Below are 16,082 nucleotides of genomic sequence, written 5' to 3'. Positions count from 1 at the left end.
CAACCTGGTCTACATCGTGAGTTCCAGGACAGCTAGGGCTATGTAGAGGTCCAGGCTCCAAATACATATATAAAGAAATACGTATAAAAAGAAACAATGAGAGAGAAACAAATGCCATTAATCACTGAGCATCTCCCTAGCTCCCAGACTCTGTATAAACTCAATCTTTTCCTCCATCTTTTTATAAATACTTTGCTTATATTAAACTCTCGAGTTTTATTTTAGAAAATTCTTAACCTTACCAAATCTTTCCAACACATCTAATTTAGAAGCAAGTCAATTTTCACACATATATTTCATAGATTTACTGAATATGAAATTAAACCATGCACATATGATAACTTCTACAACTAGTATAAGCAGGTTTAAAACAGACAACTGGTCTACCCATAATACAACTGTGAGTATAGGGACGCACCTGTTGCCCTCAGTTAAACAACTGTTACCAGTGTGCTGGTCAAAAACCAGTTTGTTGTGGGCTGCCAGAGTGTTCTGTGGAGAGGATGGGCAGTATAAAACAGCCCCTCCAGATTCTGATTCATTCCTCATCCCTGTGTAGGCTACTTCTGTCCCTGCCTTAAAGCCACAGAATAGTCACATAGAAGGACAGCCCAAGAGGAAAGAAAGCTAGTGGTTAGCTTTCAAGTTCTATTCAAATCCCATAGTTAAAGAAGTGAAATAAAATAGGTGCCCTCCCCTTTCTGATTATAGGAGCCAAATTCCCACATCTACCCAAGAGAAAGGCAAGAACTGACCTCTGGTGACTATAGCACAAGACCCCCTAGTCATGGAAGCTGGGCATCATTGTTGATTCTAAGCCTTTTCTTGTCAGATACATTTGAAATTTGTCCCAACAGTATAGGACACAGGGTTAGAAGGGTTTTGGGTACCATACTGGTAGAAGAAGCCTGTTAGAATGAGTTAAAACAGAAGGGAGAAATTAGAGTCTGGATAACTCAGCCAGACCTGAAGACAAAGACAGACCTTGGGTCTGGTATAGTTGCAGTTGGAAAGTGAAAAGAAATATGATCTGGACTTTTCTCTCTCTCTCTTTGCCTGGTGTCAGCTGGGCTACAATGCTTGCTGACTAAAAGAACAGGAAACAGGAAAAGCCAGTGAAGAACAAAAACCGCTCTTGGAGGAGAAGGATTTCCATTGGGAAAGGAAGGGACTCATGAGACCCATCACTGACTGAGGAGCTGTGGCAGTTAAGGGCTGCTGAAGGACAGCCATTTTTCTTCAGTAACAGCCTCATACCCATGTTAATATGAGCAACCTTAATTAAACTCAGTGGGCTGTTTTTTTAAAAAAAAAAAACAAAAAAACATGCAAGTAGGAGGGGGCTTAGTAAAGAGTAGAGGAGTCCCCAGGGAGTAGGAGGGAATAAGACAGTAATGAGAAGGGGGTGCATAAATGTGATCAAAACATATTATATCAATGTATGAAATTATCATTATTTTAAAAAGAGATATCTGACACCATTTAGCAGCACTGCCAACTTCCCTGATGAATCCCACTGCAGAACACCAAAAGGACACCACCACCCACCTCTTGGGTTAGGATATAAAACCCAGCTTACAGTTATTGCTCAGACACTACACGAACCACTGCAAGGCTCAGTGTACATGGTGGAAAGGGGAGTGTTATGACTATAAGAACCACAGGAAGGCAGGAAGTCATAGACTGCAGTCCTCCAAGCATGACATGGCCGCTACATGTATGAAGTCACAGCAGCCATGACCACCTCCACAAGAGCTGCATACAATGGGGTCTTGGAGATCCTGTCATGCAGGGTAAGGGGTTCAGAAGGTGTCACCTCCAAGGATTTATAGCCAGTTAATTGTTGATTTACTGGGGTAGGGGTTCTTCAATAACATAGACAGGTAAGGCTGTGTAACTAACTCTTCATTTGTGTCTCTATGAGCAACGCTAATGAAACCCATTGGGCTATCAAACACACCACACGCACATACAAAATAGAGTTTGTTGTCTAACACAAAGTGGCCAGTCCTAAAACCATATACATAGAAACAACAAAAACAGACCCAGCAGGTCATATTTCTATCCTTGTGCACACATAAATACATATGTGTAGTAATAACAACCAGGAAAGAGGAAGCGATCAATTGTGGGGCAGCATTTGGAAGAAGACAAAGGAAGGGGAAAGTGATGTCATCATTTTCATGAGCAATGACATAAAAATGGAATTTTTAAAAAAAACTAAAAAAGTACGTTTGAAAAAGTTAAAGAAAAAAACACATATGACAGAAGAAGAGAATGGGAAATGGGCAGGAAGAGAGATGGGCTTGGGAGGAGCTGTAGGAGGGCACGAAGGGTGGGTCTGATCAAAACACACTATAGACATGCGTGAAAATGTCATAATTCAACACGTCACCGTGTATAACTAACGCATGCTAAATAAACCTTTTTTCCAAACCCAGCTCAGCTGCAGCTCTTCAAACACCCAGCTTAAAAGCCATCTTTAAGCTGCAGCTTCCAGAGAGCAAACCAATGATTAATCATTCCAACGGCTGCAACCTTTCCTGTCTGCCTTAAAACCCATAGAAAATACCTGAGATTTTAAATCTCACAATGAGGCAAACCCGACTCGCAACAATCACAAAACTCTCTCAGAGGGTTCAAAGATGAACGTGTGCTTCAGCTACAAACTCTGCGGCCAACATTCCCTCAGGAAGAGGTGACTAAGACGCAGTTTTGCAGTGGGAAGAGACTGAAAACAAAGAGGTGCAGAACCAGCAGGTACAGAAGCGAGGCCAAGGTACCAGTCTCAGGCTGCTGGAGCACACCCAGGTCAAAGCACATATCTCGGAGATAGGGAGGAGATATTAATTAACGTTGGGGAGAAAAGGATGATGCCAAGAGGAATCTGCCTGCTTCGTGACCTTTCTAAGAATCTCTCCAGGATTTCGGAAACAGCCTCTGGCCGAGTACAGAGACCATTTGAGGAGTTATCCTAAAAACTCTTGGGCAAAGAAACTAATCAGAGCCTCAATATCGCTCAATCCCGAGACCTGCCCCACAGCCCGGAATTCACGGCTGGTACTGGACACCTGGCTTAAAAGATCACGATGAGGGAGGTCACCGCCTTAGGCGGGGAGCCCACGACTGTCGTTTCCCTCAATGGACAGTGTCAAACTGCCTTCCAAATGTTTGTTCCTACCCCACAGATGAGTGCTGCTCTCAGCCTGGGTCAGGTCTGCGCGCAGTGAGCCAAGGTTAATACAGAGACTCAAGGTTCGTCAAAGTGCTAAGAATAAGTATTTACTGAGAGCTCAGCCCAGAACAAGACATCTCTAAAGCCCACTCCAAATCCTGGAGAAGCTCAAAGATGGGGTGCAAAGAACATACGTGTTGGAAGATGAAGAGAAATTGTGAAAAGCGTCTTCTAAACATGACATGGCTGCTGCATTCATGAGCTCACACACCACAGAGAGAAAACCCATGATCGGATCCTTAGGTTGTATTTTACTCAAAGAGCTGCCAACCTGGTTGTCTTCGGTCTCATCGCTAGCCAGCAAATTAGAGAAAGAGGAAAACAAAGGCTCTCGATCACTCTAAACTGCACTAACTAAAAAAATGTGATGTGGGGCTGGAGAGATGGCTCACTGACTGCTCTTCCAGGGGTCCTGAGTTCAATTCCCAGCAACCACATGGTGGCTCACAACCACATGTAATAGGAGTTGACACCCTCTTCTGGAAGAGAGTGACAATGTACTCATATACATTAAATACATACATACATACATACATACATAACATACATACATGTGATTTCCCTGTAAATATGTAAATCCAGTTCTCAATGAACATTATCCATTCAGGAGCAAGCACATGAGAGTTCCATTCCAAAGATCTACACATAAAAATTACAGAGAAGTTCTGGTATGCACTCATTTCTTTTCAGAATCTCATTCTTACAAGTTTGATGTCTGTCCTTCATGAAATAATGGTAAAAATCTAGTAAATGGTCAATTGCCTGAGCATCAATTTAACAACCCAAGTCGCTCGATGGTATAAAATATTCAGATTCCTGTATTGTATGGGCTTGAAAAGCACCCGAAGCAAGAAATAATGTGATTTTATCCAGGTTTCCTTAAAAGGTAAGGACTTGAGGCAAAGTTTTACATGATGCAGCTTTGTGTGATAGGGTGAAACTGGAAGGAGAAGCTGGGACAGTGACTGGGAAGCCAATGGCACCTACAGCCTGAGATCATTATGGGACCCTCAGGAGACAGGTATCCTGTACCTCAGAATTGCCCGACTTACTGACCCAAGGGGAAGTCTCGAACCAAGCACTTTCCATGCCCTCAGTCATAGATTCACTTTGAAATAGCAATTCCTTGCACATCAGACATGCACACAGGTCAGAAAAGCTAAGCCTGGGGTCATCGGCACAACTGTGAGTCCACACCTACCTGAGGTTCACAGAGCAGCAGACAAAGGGAAGCTGTATGGAAGCAGGGTCCCCACATGCTCAATGCAAGTCTCAGACCACACACTTGGAGCAGGGGGTTTCACTTCTTCAGCCAAGGTTTATTGGAAAGGCAAGTACACAACAGAGGCCCTTTCCTTAAGGTTGGCAGACAAAGAATGCATGACCATGCCCAAGAGTTGGTCCATCACACAGCCCTTGTGATATGGGTTTGCTTTATACTGGTCCTATCACTATTTGATAAACCATTGTTACTTATTTAGAGATTTATTTATTGATTTGTTTATGTGATTTTGGGGGGAGACAGTCTCATTCTGTAGCTCAGGCTAGCCTCTAACTCCCAAGTATTCCCCTGCCTCATTCTATAGGTGCGTACTATAGGTACACCATCATGCCCAACTATTAACCAGTATCTCCAAAGAGATAAAGGAATCTAAGAGTATGTACAAACGTTATGACATATATAAGTCGGAACATATATAAATGTTGCAGTTCTATACATTTATATATATTTGCATATATGTGTAGTGTGTGTGTGTGACATATATAAATGTTGCGGTCAGCCACTATTGTGGGAATTCAAAGAAAGAAATTGCCCAAAGCCCCTAAACAACCTGAGGTTTACGATGAAGGTTCACGTCACGGTAAACAGAATTGACAGAACAGAAATCAAAGGTGTGTTAAGTAAAAGATGAGGGGCCAAACACTTCCGGGGCTCAGTTCCCACTAGAGTGATGGGTGACCATCTACACTTGAACCCAGCCTTCAGCCCAAATCTGTTACTAGCTTAGCAGTCACTTGCCCCTCCCCCCACCAACTACGTTTCACTGTAGACCTCCAGGTTATCATTGGTAGGCATGGCTGAGTGAGCAGAACCATTTAATCTGTAACTCTTTGGGCGAAGACTGTTACTAATCTACAAAGGAAATAAGTAACCCCCTAAGGTCAAGAGTTCGGCAAATTCAGCAGGAGCATCCTGGTTTCTTCCCCAAACTGCTAAGAGAGGCTAGCTCTTGGCAGGGGGCAGAGGGAAGGGAAGGAAGCGACATCTGCATTTAGGACAGACTGGCTGGGAAATGTCTGCTTTGGAAACTTCCCAAGGGAAATAATTCCGTCAAGCAGCTGGAAATCCTAATGGCCTCACAGACATTTCCCATAAAGTCCTAAGCTGGGGCTGGGAGTACAGAAGGTCGTGCAGAAGGCCACATCACTTGGCTATGGTGCGGCTGGAAGCTCACCCTGACAGAACAATGGGCATGTCGCTTTCAGCAGACAGGTCCCTTTAGCTCTCCTTACTACTTTGTCTTCACCCCACCATGACCAGCCGCAATCAGAACAGGCCTAAGAAAGCGAGGAAAATCACTACAGACCAATCATTAAAAAGAAAAAAAAAAAAGGCCCTGAATTTCAATTCAAGATTCTTGAATGAGAAATGAACTTTTGCTGAGTAAATCAATCTCTTCTCCCTCTGGTCTTCCCTCTTTTCCCTTCCCCTCCCCTCTCCCTTCCCCCTCCCCCTTACACACCTAATAACAAGGACCCTTGGCTTCATAGAAGATTTAGAAGATTCAGTGTGTAGGACAGAATGGTCAAATGTCATTTGTCATTCAAAACAGTAGCAGCCTCCCTCTGGAGGAAGGCCCTCAAGCTTGCCCAAGTGACTCACAGGGCTACTCTTTCCCTGAAGATTATCCATTCTTATTCTGATGAGTTTTTGGAGGATTGGCTAGCCAGTGAAATTCATGGGAAAGTGATCATCAGAACAGCTCAGGATCCTGCGTGTCTTTCTCCTCTGCCACCAGAGACAAAAGCCTGGGCTGGGGGCTGGAACCAATGTAAAACAGACCAGTCCTCGAAGACAGAGTGGATAAACCCTTGAAGGAGAAGTAATTCCTTGCCGTGTAAGCCATCATACCTGAGTCAGTAAGCCTGCGTGCATGTTGATCTTAAAAGCTTCGGTTCCTCTTGGGACTTAAATGTTAAAATATGACCCCTAGGTTCACACATTTGAACACCTGGTCTCAGGGTTAGAGAAATGGCCGCAACAGGATGGTCTATAACGCCTCAAACCTTGAGCAAACAGAAATCCCCCTGCCTCAAATAACTAACTGCCTGTCCACAGCAAAAGCAACAGCCAATACCACCACTCTAAAGCTTTGCCCACCGATGGGCTGACTCAAACTAGGTAAGTGATAGCTCGACCTACCTTCCGGTGCTCATTGCTTCTCCCTTGGATGTCATACACACACAGAGGCATGGTTGTCAGAACAGAGATTCCAATAGAAAACCTAAAAATCAAGATGCCCCCAAGCATGGTAATGCATGCGTGTAATGCCAACGTGTAGGCAAACGCATAAGGATCATGAATTTTGAGAACACACTTGGCCACTTAGCAGGTACATTGCTAGTTCAAGACCAGTGTGACACATATGGTAGGAGCCATTTGAAAAATTAAAAAAAAAAAAAAAATCAAGATCCTGAACAAGTTCCTCATTGCACAAAGATCCCCCCCACCCACCATGGCTCCTTTTTTTTTTCCTGAGTTTTAAAATCAGGTTAGAATAAACTCAGTGGACACACTTAATGAGATTCACATGTGTATATGACAAAAAAAAATTACACACACAAATGAGACAAATGAACGGGTCCTAAAACTTAGGGAGAGCCAGGTGTTTGGTACATAGTCCTATTCTTTTTTTTTTTTTTTTCCTTTTCTTTTCTTTTTTTTCGGAGCTGGGGACCGAACCCAGGGCCTTGTGCTTGCTAGGCAAGTGCTCTACCACTGAGCTAAATCCCCAACCCCACATAGTCCTATTCTCATAGGACCCAGTGGGCTCTGCGGTCCTTCTTCTGATAATCCTAATTGCTAGCTAAAGCTCCCGGTCCTCATGCATCTCCTCCAAGGACGTTGTGAAAGGGGTCTCCTCTCCTGATCCTTTCTCCTATCTCTCCGCAGAAATTAACCCTGGAGAATTAACAGTCTGCAGATTTTCAGCATCTTCCCTCAGCCAAGACTCAGAAATAGGTTGGGAGCAAGGCATGAAGAGGAGATACAGTATTTAGAGAGTAGCAGCAGTGAAGACATGTCTACATAAAATGTCTGCAGGAGAGAGGCGGAGGAAGAGGAGAGAGGAGGAAGCCGCCGTGAGCGGGGATGGACGGTGAGCACCTGGCCAGGAGAAACACAGCTGGCCAGTTACAATGTTGCTATCCACAGGATCCTCCCAGGAAAATGCAAACCACTCTAGACCTTCCCGGGAAAGTGAATCCAACAGAGACACAATGCATTTCAAAGCATGTTTTCTGGAAGCTTGAAGAACTGCAATAGAGAATCCAAATGGAGGACTTCTGATGATATTATTGGCCAACTGAAGAAAGCTGTGAGTCTTCAGCCTCAACGGGCGGGGGCAGGAGGGGGGAAGTGAGGAGGAAGAGGGAGAGGGAGAGAATACTTCATTTGAGTCCTATGCTGGAGGCTACTACTTGGTCAGTCACGTTTCTTTTAACCTTGCTTTCACAGTTTACTATGCTGTTGACTAAACAATAGTGATTTTTCCTCACTCTGAAGTAATGTCCCCTTAGGATGGTCACATATAGCATAACAATAATTATAACTGATACAACAATGCAAAAAAAAAAAAAACCGTCTGCACGATTTGTACTTCCTGCCTCACGTCAGTCCACTCTCTCCACAAACCCTGAAGGCTAACAGCTGCACGACACTGGATTTCTTCAAGAGGACCTCTCACTCCCAAAGCTTTTTGCACACACTGTTCCTCCGGCTTAGAACACTTGTGCACGGCCACCTTGTACTTTCTTTCCTCTGTCAGTCAGAAAGCAATGCCACTGGCTCCAGCAACCCTAACTGGCTCGATTCAACCGCCTGGACCAATACCTCAACTAAAGAGCCAAATCATGGTGAGAAGCAGGAACTACACGTGAGGACTCACAGTCACAGACTCTGCACTTGCACACGGAAAGCAAGTGAGTCACACATGGTAAAATAACGTTTTACAGAGAGGAAGGGCTGTCTCCCATTTCCAAGAAAATTACAAATTCTTCCCCAAGTGATGCTACTTATCAAAGGAAATAAAGTAAATTTCATAGTAGTTCATTTCCGGTTCACAGCAGAAAAAAAAAAAAACAATTTTTGTTTGGTTGTCGTTTGTTTTGAACAGAAGTCCTACTGGTAGGGTCCAAAGTTACCCTCTTGGAGGATGACTCCTTCCTGTGTCTCCAGCCTGTTCCCTCTCTGGACATATCACAGCCCATCCCACAGGGGTCCCTATTCCTCGGGTGGACGGTGTCTGCACCGCTAACTTCCTGTGTGAGCGGACTTGAGCACCGCACTCTCGGTCACTGACACTGACACTAAAAACAAGCCTGGATTTGCCTTTAGCCACATCGGGGAACACACTCCTGGTTTCTGACTCAGTGGATGCAAATTGTATTTCTGGTCACCCAGCAAATTCTTCTTGGAATCCTGCCTGTATCACCTCCACCCTTGTATGGTTTTTTTATGTCCAACAGAAGCTGCACTGATGGACTGCCAGCAGGGTCAGCCGAGGTGTTGTTTAGTTGGAAGAGAGTCTTCTGTCGATCTACATTTAAAAGAGGTGGGGGAGGGTACCAGTTATATTATAAAGGAGGTCCCCTTGGGGAAAAAGGAGAGAAGCTTTAGATTCGCTGAGTCTTAAATAGCGGTTCAACTTTGCTGATCCCAACGTCCACAGGGGTAGCCGAGGCCACAAAAGACAAGTACCAGCAAAAGGTTAAAACCCGAAACCAGCCCCCTCCTTCTCAACCAAATCAAGATCACATAAAAAAAGAACAAAACCGAAGCTCCCCTTAGTGCTCTGGCAATCAATCAAAGCCAGCCCTCCAAACTGTGACGGCGTGGAATCCCACCATCCCAACAGAGACACGCAGTGACCCCGGCCCAACGCTAAGCATCCAGAGTCAAGGCGTTCCCATAGTCAGGTGGGGCCAGCCAGGCAGTTTGGTTTCTAATTAGCAGTTAAACCAAGAAGGGTCATGCTTGCCGAAGTAAACCTCTAGAGGCTGACGGAGGTAGTGACCTGACCACCAGCACCTGTCACCTGACAGTGGCGGGGTGTGTTCTGTATAGGCGCGTTAGTAAAGGCCATTTAAAATCCTTTGAAAGGAAATGATCTGGTTTTCCGACAGTTTTTAAAGGTGTGTCACTGCGCTTTACGCTGTTCTACTGGTTCTTAACCGAGACTCTGCTCCTCAACGTATATATAGTTCATAGCACTAACAAAATAGTTATTTTTTTTTATAGAATGCAACCCAGCCACAGAGTCCAAACACTGCTGTGATGGCTCGGCCCTGAACTTTTTCAGCTCCGTTAACCTTTCACCAGACATACCAATCCAGATTCCTCCGTCTACTCAAATCACAAATCTCAAATCACAGAAATGTCGATTTAGGACAGAAGAAAACGGTATTTGATGTCACTAATTCCTTACACACAACCCCCATCTCTCCAAGACGTTTTTCAGAAGAAACTTTTAAAAAAATTCAGAAAAAAAAAAAAAAAAAAAAAAAAAAAAAAAAAAGCTGAGTCCCAACCACAGGCTTCCTTTCTCCCTAGTTTAAAAATCCCACAGGCATCTGTCTGTTCACCATAATACATGAGGATTTTGAACCTTTTAAAAAATGAATGAATACGTAAGTAAACGGCGGCTGCAGGTCAGGAGGGAGTTTATTGTCCACAGCTGGTCCCTGACGCCTAGGACTGAAACAGGCACAAAGTAGGTCCTCCATAAGTAGGCAGACGATCGATAGTGGTGCTAAGTGGACAGAAGAGTAACTTGGGCTCCCATTTCTTTTAGTTCATTGGATGAAAGGGCAATGAAATAAATCTCTTGAAGGACATCACAGGCCTTTGACACCACTGGAAAAGTTGAAACAGATCCCTCGTTAGGAAAAAAAAAAATTTAAGAAATGCTTCCGCATTGAGGAAGTAACAAAACTGTAACATTCCGAAAATTCTAGAACATAAATACCATGCCCTAGAAGAGAGTGTGCATCTCACCTGTAAAGCCTGATTCCCAAGTAATTACCAATTACATTGCTAGGAATAAACAGCTGCTTGTGATATGGATGCAAAAATACTAATCCATCCAATATGGAGGAGACATGTCCATAGGAGGGCACTCTTGCTAAACTAGGTCCACGCTGGAAACAGCACCTATGCTCTGGGGCCTTCTCAGAGACAAGGCAGTGGGGACATGGGACAAGCTAGGGATGCAGATTAAATATGGAACAAACAGCACCACATTAAACCGCACCCTTTGCCTGCTCACTAACAACATGTCCATCTACCTAAGAAAGATGTGAATTTAGTCGTGAAATTTAAGCATTTTTAACTGAATATATGCATTCCATAATCTAAAAAAAACACAGCATCTGATAAGCTGGATGTAACTCAGTGGTCTGCTGAGCAAGAAACACATAGCCCTCCCTGGATTCAACCCTCAACACGGCAAAACCACCACAAAAACCCAGACATTTATATACAAGTACTTCTGTTTGTTAAATTTGAATTTTTACTCTCTGCAAACATCACCCTACAATGTCTAAAACTGAGAGCACCTTCCTCAGATTACATTCTTTTTTTTTTTTCTGGACAGGAACAGTGGTTTGTACAGACAGAAGAGTTGTATCTTTTTCCTCAACAACTCTTGTTGTTGTTGTTGTTGTTGCTGTTGTTGTTGTTGTTATTTCTTAATGACTTCGAAAGAACTAAAGGGAACTCCATTCATGAATAAGTCCACTTCAGAGTGCCTCTTTTCCTTCCCCATCCCCTTTCTGTCTTGTGTCCAAACCACAGAGCATATAACGGGATTGGAGAGGTAGAAAATGTCAACATTACAGATGCAACACAGACCTCTAGGAGCTGGGCCTGGAGAATTTTCTGCACTCACAGGAGTTGAACACACCGAGTTACGAATTCCAGAGAATAGACCGAAACAGTCTGATCATTCTCTGCAGTCTCCTAAAAGCCTTAATTCGACTCTGTAGTCCATTCCTGACCACTCCTACAACTGGGAAACAGACGTCTTGTTTTCAAGTTTTAAGTAATTCCATCTTAACTCCAGTGACAACAGACTATGCATAAAGAAGCAATCTTCTCTGTATACGCATACTTTCAAAATCTCCCCTATTATCTGAATGAAAGGTCTTGCACAAGAACTGTAGTTTTAAGCTCACATATGGCTGGCAGACACCGGGTTGGAAATGATTACAGCCACACAACTAAATCTCAACCCCACATATCGTTCCTATTTAACTGACATATATGAACTTACTAATTTATTGGAAATGTGGAGCAAATTATTCCTACCACCTCCCCCAGCCCTTAAGAATGCACTGGCCAATAGGTGTTTCTGAAAAGGACACCCCCTACACAGGATACGTGCATTCCCAGACGCTTGCCAATGCTTCTAAAACATACATTGTTATTTTAGTTCTTTGAATCTGTGCCCTGAAAAATAAGGCCAAGAGTTAACCTTGGTTTCCTTACCCTAGTAATAAAGAGATCATCAGCCCAGAGACTATGCAAATTCCCTCAGTAATGACCGCCTCCGACCAATTAACAAGGGCATAATTTGTGTGGTGAAGAGGAAGACAAAATTCTTAAGGATGTATCCTTTAACAGAGTTTGGAAGGCCTAAAAAGACTCACAGCAACACTTGATAATGCCCAGTGAACATGTTCTGATTGTAGGGTAAAGTCTTTCAAAGCACCTCAAACTGCAGCAGAAAAGGCAACTACAGATGTTGCAAAGAGTGACCCCATGAACTTCCTGCTGGGCTAAGACTCCTCAGGGGTGCAGAAGGTGGTGGTGTGTGAAGAGGTTTGTAAGGGGGTGGGAGAGCCAAGAGACTCAGCATCTGGGGTTTGGCAGTTTTCAGCATCTAAGACTTTCTCTATAGCTGCAAAATATTAGGCCACCACCTGAAGCTAGCTGTAAAGTTTGAAAAGGAAAATTAAAAAAAAAAAAAGAAGAAGAAGAAGATGAGGTACTAGCCAGGAAAGACCTCCACCGAAGTCGCCCCCAGGGCAGACCAGGCAAAAGTGGGCTAAGAACGTTGACAAAGAAAACCAGAGAGAAGAGGACTCCGCCTTTCCCACTGGGCTTGGCTCCTTTCAATAAAAAGGAAAGGCGGCCGCTGCCGCCACCGCCCCTTCCCTCCTTTTCACCCGAGGCTGGGGAGCAGACCCTAACTACATCCTCAAAGTCCCACTCGTTCTGGCTGGCTCTGGAGTTGGAAACCCGGAGTCTATACCCGCAGATGCACAGCCCGTGGCGCGTACCCCCGCCCAGAGTCCGGAGAGGAGCATCCCCTCCCTGACTTCGGGTGCTGGGGCACATCTCCAGGCACCCACCCTCCCTTCCTCTTCCCGGAGCCCCGCATTCAGCACTGCCGCCCCCGGCCTGCCAGCCGCAGAGTATTTCAGGACTTCCACCCACCCCGAAAGGGAGCCCTTTGAAAACTTTGTGTGTGTGCCTAGGGCTTTGTCCACATCCTGGGCAGGGCCCGGTCACCCGGGTGGGCGCCTGAGGGTGTCCGGAATTTCACAATGCACCGGGGGGTAAGCCACCACGGAAATCCCACCCCTTTGACCCGCTTCTACAGCCCTGTGACACAGCGCTTCAGCTCCCAATTCTCATGCCCCGATCGCCCCCAGGGCGCGGGAGAACCGCGAGGAAACCCTCCTCAGTCAGCGCCTTCCTCCACTGTCACCAGCTAAGCGTTGTGCGCCGGGAAGAGAGGTTAGCTGGGGAAAGCAGCAGCTCAGGCAAACCCCTTCTAAGGGCGCCTCACGGAAGGGTCCTTTTCCTCCCACATCCCCGAAACAGGGGCGCGCCAAGGCAATCTAATGTTGCATCAGGTAGGCTCTCAGCCTGTGGGCTCCCCAAGCTCCCCTCCGCCCCAGACGCGCGCCCAAATTCATGCACACACCCACAGCCCCATCAGCCACCACCCAGAGCCCCCCTCCTGGTCCCCGCAAGTCTCCACCAGCACGCGCCCCGAAACAGAGCCCACCCGACGCCCTGGGATCAGCGTGCGAGGGCCCAGGACTTACACTCGGTCTCCCCACCGCCACGGCCATCGCGACTGTGGCTCTGGCTGCGCCCGGCTGCTCTTCACCGACACTGGCTGCTGCTGGTGCTCCGGCTCCCGCTGGCCTCCCCCGCGCCTCCCTCGCGGCTGCGCCCTGCTCGCGCCCGGCTCCCGCGCGCCTCCAGCCGCATCTGCTCGCCCGCGCCGCCCCGCCCGCTTTATTCCAGCAACATGGCCTCCCGCCTGGACTCAACCATTACCTGCCCCGGAACGGGGGTGCAGAGAGAGACCTGACCCCAGCGGAGCGGAGGAACGCGGCGGGTGAACCATGATCCTGGTCAGCTGATAGGTTGATAATCTGTGAAGTCAGACACCTTCCCTCCTGTGGCTTTCTTCCGCCCCACTAAACTGTCCTGTGCCCGGACGCTGCCCGACTCTCCCCCTCCTGCAACACGTGCTGGAGTCCGCGTAAAAGCCTAGGCGCCGAGGTCCCAACCCCGAGCTGCCACGCGCTGCGCGGAGCCGGCACCTGGAGCTGCTATGGGGTGGGGCAGGCAGGCTAGGGGACCACAGGGTGCAGAGTCTGCACCTCTGGAAAGTTATCCTGGTGACACTCCCCATCCAGAGGAGTCCGCTTAGAAGGTGCGGTGGGTAACCTACTAGGGCAGAGCGCACCCCACGAGGAAAGAATTGCCGGTCTGCTGGGCCTTCCATCAGAAAGGAGACTAAACCAGCTGCTGGAAACCGTCGCTGTAGTGTGCGGCCGGACTGGGGATCGCTTTCTGAGAGAAAGAGGACTGAGGACGTAGTCGTGAACCCACCACCGGCTACTGGAGGCGGGGGCGGCGGAGGGGTTAATTAAAAAAGAAAAAAATCCAGTGCCCGCTGGAGAATTTAGGCCGTTTGTGAGCTTTCTCCAGAGCTTTTCCCCACCGTGTTACTGGAAAGGTTACTGGTACAGAGAGGTTAGTAGACGTGTCATTGGATCCCCGAGACAGACCGGATGACCCAGGGACCAGAGGCGTGCAAGCTCAACCCTGGCTGAGGGGTGTGGTGCACAGCGAAGGCGCAAAGCGGGTGACAAGTGGGTGCGACTCACGGCACAGGAAACCTGGAGGACTCCTCCACCATCAAGGATTTTTTTTTTCCGGCAAATGTTGGAATATTACTGTATCTGAGTGGCAGGCGAAATGGCGGGTCCTTGGGCATGCATCTGACATAGGCTGAACAGTGAGGGGTGTCGTGCGCTGTGGGTGTCTATGCTTGGTAGGCCCACGATTACTTGAGGATAGCTACTTGATTGAGTTGAGGAAACCAGGTGGGTTGAAACACAGGGAAAGAGGCAAGGGGAGGGCTGTAATATGAACGCGCCCTGGGAGGAACTGGGGCACATGAGAGTCTGACCTGAGACTTCAAACATCCAAGTTTCTGGAGTCCCACTTTTGGCCACGGGATTCAGACGCTCTGCTCAGCCTTTGGCTGAGGGTAAGTGGTTCTGTAGCACTGGTTCACCCGTAACTGATCCTGATGCTGGGCTGCTCTGATACGGTGAGTGAGGAGCTAGAAGCCACCTAGAGTGAATCCCACCCTTGGCAATGGAGCTAGAGTAGAGTGTTGAAAGAGGAGGGGCTCTGACGTCAAGCCTGCTTCTGGCTCGCTCAGACCTGAACAGCACTACCTTATTCCGGTCACTTTCTGTTCTGTAGATAACTTGTCTTTTGAGAATGGGGACTTCATTTACACCATTACACAGTGAGCAAAAACCCTGTTCAGTTTGTAAGATGTCACTCGAATGAGTGCTATGCAAGAGCACAAGAATTCCTTTCCTCTGTGACTCTAATCCAGTGCTTTCTGGCTCTTTGGTTGGGGGATGGGTATCAGGGCAGGTGCATATGAGGGTTGTGAATAATTTCTTATTCAAGCTTAAAAACTTTCAAGATTAGAAGGGGAGGCTGGTGATATTGAGATAGATAGATAGATAGATAGATAGATAGATAGATAGATAGATAGATAACTTCAGATGACAACAGGCAGGAACTGTGACTTACTTTCACCCCAGCCATTGTTGCAGATGAACTAGGCTGTTAAGGGGTTGTCATAGTAATAATCGATAGACCTTGAACTCAAGAGTGCTTCTTTGCCTTTTGGCGTCTAGCCCACACCGTACATGTTGTACAGAACTATCCTCCAGGCCAAACAACGGCCATCTTGGTGCAAATGAGCATCCCAGCTGTGGCTGCTGACTCCTTACCTCGCTCAGAGTGTGGAGTGAGGCTCAGGAGCCCCTCACTGGGTATCCAGCCACCTACTACCACATTTCCTGTATACCTCTGCCTTAGCTGCACTTTGTCCCCAGGAAGGGCTACAGTGTAAAGGCTGAGGAGACTAGGAGAGGGGGGATCCATCTATATGACTATTGGAAAGCCTCCATCCCTGCTGGGTGATGTCAGTTTTTAGTGTGGCCTCTAAGAAGGGAGTACTTACCCTCACTAAGTAACCCCTCATCTGTGATCTAAGAAGCCCAATGAACTCAT

The 16,082-nt window shown here is 46.7% G+C and overlaps 1 protein-coding gene across 8 annotated transcripts in view; it reads right to left on the bottom strand.

Annotated features, from left to right (window-relative positions):
• Septin11 (septin 11) overlaps positions 1-13,745 on the bottom strand; it is an 85,768-nt gene extending 72,023 nt beyond the window's left edge. For all 8 annotated transcript variants that reach the window (XR_004389446.1, XM_032916366.1, XM_032916367.1 and 5 more), the window contains exon 1: positions 13,571-13,745. Coding sequence is in view for 7 of the 8 variants with exons in the window: in XM_032916366.1 (XP_032772257.1) it covers positions 13,571-13,597 (27 nt within the window). In the remaining variant the exon portion in view is untranslated. The remainder of the gene's footprint in view (positions 1-13,570) is intronic.
• Between the last annotated feature and the right edge of the window lie 2,337 nt (positions 13,746-16,082).

The sequence above is a fragment of the Rattus rattus genome, chromosome 11 (assembly GCF_011064425.1).
Source record: "Rattus rattus isolate New Zealand chromosome 11, Rrattus_CSIRO_v1, whole genome shotgun sequence".
In the NCBI taxonomy this organism is placed as follows: domain Eukaryota; kingdom Metazoa; phylum Chordata; class Mammalia; order Rodentia; family Muridae; genus Rattus; species Rattus rattus.
Note: the sequence above shows the minus strand (reverse complement) of the source record. Positions and strands in the feature narration are given on the sequence as shown.